This window comes from Trachurus trachurus, assembly GCF_905171665.1.
Source record: "Trachurus trachurus genome assembly, chromosome: 6".
In the NCBI taxonomy this organism is placed as follows: Eukaryota; Metazoa; Chordata; class Actinopteri; order Carangiformes; family Carangidae; genus Trachurus; species Trachurus trachurus.
The window spans coordinates 21,503,644-21,509,793 of record NC_139897.1 but is presented as its reverse complement, the minus strand read 5'-3'; the positions used below and the strand labels follow the sequence as shown (position 1 = coordinate 21,509,793).

General features: G+C 39.3%; 1 protein-coding gene across 1 annotated transcript in view; it reads left to right on the top strand.

The window, feature by feature from the left end:
- Nucleotides 1–465: 465 nt before the first annotated feature.
- The window catches only part of sf3b3 (splicing factor 3b, subunit 3), a 28,937-nt gene continuing 23,252 nt past the window's right edge, over nt 466–6,150 (top strand). The window contains exons 1-11 of the mRNA XM_083973735.1: nt 466–582; nt 1,261–1,391; nt 1,652–1,807; nt 1,991–2,161; nt 2,421–2,593; nt 2,984–3,125; nt 3,614–3,726; nt 4,475–4,612; nt 4,999–5,102; nt 5,280–5,445; nt 5,571–5,666. Coding sequence (XP_083829861.1) covers nt 1,322–1,391; nt 1,652–1,807; nt 1,991–2,161; nt 2,421–2,593; nt 2,984–3,125; nt 3,614–3,726; nt 4,475–4,612; nt 4,999–5,102; nt 5,280–5,445; nt 5,571–5,666 — 1,329 coding nt within the window. The 5' untranslated portion in view covers nt 466–582; nt 1,261–1,321. The remainder of the gene's footprint in view (nt 583–1,260; nt 1,392–1,651; nt 1,808–1,990; nt 2,162–2,420; nt 2,594–2,983; nt 3,126–3,613; nt 3,727–4,474; nt 4,613–4,998; nt 5,103–5,279; nt 5,446–5,570; nt 5,667–6,150) is intronic.

Genomic DNA, 6,150 nt, shown 5'->3' with positions numbered 1-6,150 from the left:
GTATATTTTCAAGAGAGTAATTTGTGTATTTTCAGATCCAGTCAATATTTGCAAGATATTTTGTGAATTTTGACATATGTAGGCTATTTTATTTACCTTTTTTCATATTTGTGGAGATTGTTTTATATTTATGGTGGATTATGCATCAACTCATTGATTGTCAATCTGCTCACACAAATAATCCTGGGCAAAACTTTATTATTAGCAGGCTACTGGACAGAAAATTAAACACTCAATTCAAATGAAACTCTTGTCATTCAAAAAAAAATTGGTTTGAATTAGAAAATAATAATGATATATAAAAAGTAAGTAGGCTTCATATAACGCAATAATGTTATTTTGATTTTTAAAAGTGGAGATATCGGCTGAATGTGTGTGGCGCCCTATGGTGTGGCGTCTGCAACACAGGTTGAATTTCTATCAGGCACGGCGTGGGCCACCTCTCATGACGTCATTTCGCGAGCGACGAAGGACCCACAAACGGCGGCCCTTCGTCGGCTTCCTGGAGTTTTGCTGCAAAAGTAAATGAGTAAATGGAAACTTTATCCATCTGAAATCTGAATCATCTTGATTAAACCTCCGGTAAATATTTTATTTTATAAAACTACATCTTGTCCGTAATGAATTGAACGCTGTATATTTGTGAGGTTTGCACCGAACAACCCGTTTCCATGCAAAATAAAACCAGAGGATGCGTCAGTCAAAAGTGGCGCTTCGTATGAATGGGATCCCGCTGAATACAACAAGTCTAACGTACACGTAACGTAACGTGGTTAAACGTGTGCACGGTTGTTCCCCCTAAATAATATGTTCAATTGCAAAGTATAGGTGATGCTAATCCTCCGAGGCTTACAATAAATTATATATTTTGTTGTAAACACAAGGTAACTGATGAAAGTTAGAGGTTAACTAGCTAGCTAACGTTAGCATTACTCTGCGGATTGCAGGCATGTAAACAAAACGTGTTTTATTTATCCTGTTTTTTTTATACTTACACTCTGCGAACTTCCTAGTGGTTTATTTTGAAGTGTTTATTAGTTTGTAGCTGTTTTTAATGGTACGGCTTTCTTACAAGTGTATAACATAGCTCAAGGTGAATATCCCTCCAAACAGTCAGGCACTTCATTTGTCAACAACAGTCCGCCGTAAATTTGCATTTATCGGATTGTCCAATTTCATATGGAGTTGACACTTTCCATTCATTGATATTATACATTCAATTTTTTAAAACTGTATTCGTTTTCCTTTCCTCCGGTACAGTTTTTCGAGCCGGGCCAAGTGCTCAGTCTGCTGCTCCTGAAGAAGCTACTGATAGGCAGCCATGTTTCTCTACAACATCACCCTGCAGCGTGCCACTGGCATCACCCATGCCATCCATGGAAACTTCTCAGGTGAGCTAACTCAGGATGCTTTTATGTTTATATAGTTGATGATTGCAATATCAGGGTGTATCACTGTTTATTTGAGATAGTTGTGGTGCTGAGCTACTGCATGCAATGTATGAAACTATCATTCAATCCATTGCATGCAGTAGCAAAAACATTCATGCATATTAATGTTCAATTATCCCTGAGTTTGAACCATAAACGATTCCTGTTGGACATGCTAAAGTATCTTTAAAAAATGAGTTGTTTTTCTTTTGTTTCTGTAGGAACCAAGATGCAGGAGATTGTTGTTTCCAGGGGGAAGATCTTGGAGTTATTGCGTCCAGATGCCAACACTGGAAAGGTGCACACTCTGCTCACAGTGGAGGTGTTCGGCATCGTTAGGTCCCTGATGGCGTTTAGGCTCACTGGAGGAACCAAAGGTACATAACCATGGTTATATGCGCTTGTGTGCATGAATCATTATTGGTTTCAATGACGACGTAGCTTGTTACATGCTAGCCACTGTTGTAGAATGTTTAAGTGATAAAACTTCTCTCTGTTTTGCTGCAAATGAAAATGAGATCATATGTTTGACCATGATTTTGTGTTTTTTGTATTTGTAGATTACATAGTTGTGGGAAGTGACAGTGGTCGTATTGTCATCCTGGAGTATCATCCATCGAAAAACATGTTTGAGAAGATCCACCAGGAAACATTTGGAAAGAGCGGCTGTCGGCGCATTGTCCCCGGACAGTTCCTGGCTGTTGACCCAAAAGGCAGAGCTGTTATGATAGGTACGAATGCAAAATTATTGCCACAAGATAAGAATTGCTTAGGTGGTAAAGCTTGTACCAAATGCTCACGCAGAAACAGGTTGGTTTTAGTGGTGGACATCTGGTAGAGCCTACATACAGAAAACTCTGAAAGAGTTGGTGCAGTTGACCCAGATGGGAAAACCCTGATGGCAGATAAAGCACAGATTATTAGATTTATTGTTAAATCCAGTTCACTGTAAGTTAAATGAAACTAATGTGTTGTCCTTCCTCTGTCCAGGAGCAATCGAGAAACAGAAGCTGGTTTATATTCTGAACAGAGACGCAGCTGCCAGACTGACCATCTCCTCTCCACTGGAAGCCCATAAAGCAAACACACTGGTGTACCATGTAGTTGGGGTCGATGTTGGTTTTGAAAACCCCATGTTTGCCTGCTTAGAGATGGACTATGAGGTGAGTTAATGAAAACACTTGCTATGATTTCAAAAAAAATAACAGAGGATTATCACATGCATGACACTGATGTAGATGCGTCGAGTTTTAAATGCGCTTCTCTATTGCTTGAGAACGAACACACAACACTGCTGGCTGTGAAAATGATGAGTTTTCATGTCTCTTCTCTGAATAAAAGCTGAAGAGAATTTAAATCTCTCTGATTCCAGCAGAAACAGAAAGAAAGCTATCCTCTCAGCATATTTTAATTTACTTCATGTAGTTTTTAAGAATCAAAAGTGAAGCACAACAAGAATTTGTGCAGATCAAAGTTGATGTCCCTACATTGTCTAATGATAACTATAATTTTACAGCTTTTGAGCCTGTCTGTTGATATTTCTTTGTTCCCAGGAAGCTGACAATGACCCAACAGGAGAAGCTGCTGCTAACACACAACAAACGCTCACCTTCTACGAACTGGACCTCGGCTTGAATCACGTGGTCCGAAAGTACAGTGAGGCTTTGGAAGAGCATGGAAACTTCCTCATCACTGGTAAGCATTTGAACACAGGTGGCTCTTCACTTCAGGGGGAAAAAAATAATTAAATTACTTGTCAGTGGCTGGAAAAAAAAAGTCTGCATGCATGCACAGTAGAGCTCAAGAAGAGTATGGTGTGCAAAACATACTGGGGGGAGGGTATTACATTAGGGGGATCTATTTAAAATACAAAAGTTTTTCATAAAGGATTATTATATAACTTGTGTGTGGGCATAGCTGTATGAATTAAAACACACATCAAAGTGTTGTAGATGTGATGAGTTTGTCATGTCTCTTCTCTGAATAACTCTGGAGAAAATTCAACATCTCTGATCTCAGCACAAGTTTGCATTCATGCATTAACAAGCAGCATATAGGAGCAAGATGGAAAAACATCTGAATGTAAAACAGGCCAAACTGCTTTTGTGCTCCAGCTGTTTTCACTCTTATAGTAAATGCTGAAAAAAGAAACATACCCCACTACATGCTTCTCTCTGTTTTAGTCCCCGGTGGTTCAGACGGGCCCAGTGGAGTTTTGATCTGCTCAGAAAATTACATCACTTACAAGAATTTTGGCGACCAGCCTGACATTCGCTGTCCGATCCCACGACGCAGGGTGAGTCTTTCTTTTCAAACAGAAATGCATGATGGAAAAAATGAAACTGCTGAATGTAAAATCTAGTTTAGCAATAAGTAATGATAAATATTATTTACAAGTGCTCAAAGATGGTTACATAAGCAAAATTATAATGCAGACCAATGTACACCGTCAAAAAGAAATGATGAGATGACGTTTTTTCCCCCACTTATTTTATTTTGAAAATTTGCCTCTATGCTCATGAATTCATTCTGCTCTGTCTGTTTCTTCCTTCCTTCCTCCTTTGTAGTACTTTGTAACTAACATGCAGGTAGACACACACTCTCTGCTGGCTGTGAAAATGATGAGTTTTCCATGTCTCTTCTCTGAATAAAAGCTGAAGAGAATTTTAAATCTCTCTGATTCCAGCACAAACAGAAACTGGTGTTTTGATATCAGGCTTTGTTGCCAGTGTTAATGTTAATGCTTATGACTTACTGCTTAGAAACTTTGTAGAAAACAATCGCTTGATTGTTGTCAGTAGGGGCGGCTGCTAAAACTGATCGCATGTGTGTTTTTACATACATACATTCCTCTCAGGAGAGGTTTCATTACATATACTTGTTTGTACTATAAAGATGTGTCAGTAAAATTGAAAATAGGGATAAACTGCCAAATCATCATCAGCTAGTAGATAAGAATGAATTCTTCAAGTCACCGATCAGCTGTGGTTAATACTCTGCTCTGTCTGTTTGTTTCTTCCTTCCTCCTTTGTCCAAACCTACAGAATGACCTGGATGACCCAGAGCGTGGCATGATATTTGTCTGCTCAGCCACGCACAAGACCAAGTCCATGTTCTTCTTCCTGGCCCAGACTGAGCAGGGAGACATATTTAAGGTTACCCTGGAGACAGATGAAGAAATGGTAAGCACAGTTTGAAAAAAAGGACGTTGAGTTCTCTGTTGCTGCTTGAATGAACTCCTGAAGGTTCAGCTCAGATGTTCTCAAGGATGAAGTGATTATTATATTTTTGGTGGTTAAAGGTCACATCACTAAATGCAGTTAAAATTTCTTCCCTTTCTTACGATGAGCTGTACTTTACACTTAGAGAAAAAAATAACTTTGATTATTCATTTCAAGTCTTTACTCCTGTATAATAATAGTTATGTGAAGTAAATCACAATAAATACATGGGAAACTATAGGTTACATTTCACTTGGTGTTACAATCTGTTTCGTATAACAGTCAATAATAATCAGCTATGATAAAGTACAATGTTTCTGGTTTTAAAAGTCTGTGTTTTGTCATAGGTCACAGAAATCAGGCTGAAGTATTTTGACACGATCCCTGTGGCAACAGCCATGTGCGTCCTGAAGACTGGATTCCTGTTTGTGTCCTCGGAGTTTGGGAACCAGTAAGTTAAAAGCCATACACCAAATTTCTTTATTGTCACTTTTACTCCTTCAGTTAATTTGTCTCACTTTGTTTAAAAGACTGAGTCGTTTTTCCATTTTGTGTCTTTCCTGAAGGTCAAAAAACTGTTTCTATAGGTTTAAAAAAATCTGTTTTGCTCTCTCTCTGATTTCTATAGTTACCTTTACCAGATTGCGCACTTGGGCGATGATGATGATGAACCCGAGTTCTCATCTGCGATGCCACTGGAAGAGGGAGACACCTTCTTTTTCCAGCCCCGCCCCCTCAAAAACCTGGTGCTGGTGGACGAACAGGAGAATCTGTCACCCATCATGTCCTGCCAGGTGAGTGTGCCAAAGAGTCAGCAAGAGGATAGAAAAATAGAGCGAGAGAGCAGCGACACTGTGCTCTTTGTGACACTTTGATTTTGCACAGTTGTTTACGTGTTTGCTTTATTTCTGTTTGACAGATCGCTGATTTGGCCAATGAAGACACACCTCAGCTGTATGTGGCCTGTGGCCGAGGACCGAGGTCTACTCTAAGGGTCCTTCGGCATGGACTGGAGGTACGCACGCACTAATGTACTTTGTAACTTACATGCAGGTAGACACACACACACACTGCTTGCTGTGAAAATGATGAGTTTTCCATGTCTCTTCTCTGAATAAAAGCTGAAGAGAATTTTAAATCTCTCTGATTCCAGCACAAACAGAAACTGGTGTTTTGATATCAGGCTTCGTTGCCAGTGTTAATGTTAATGCTTATGACTTACTGCTTAGAAACTTTGTTGAGCATTATGAAGCCGAAGAAGCTAAACCAGTAGTTCATACTAGTTTAGGTGTGCTCTTTGTTATGTAAACAAACTACATCCACATTTTAATTTGATGGTTAATGTTTTAATCGTTTGTTTGAGGGCAGTAAAAGTGAAACAAAATTCATCTGTGGTGGTGGAGGGACACAGAGATTTCCTGTGGCTGTGTTCGTTCAGTGGCACATGTGCAGTCAAACTAGATGTTTCCATTACAGTCCAACTAAAACATTGTTGAAAT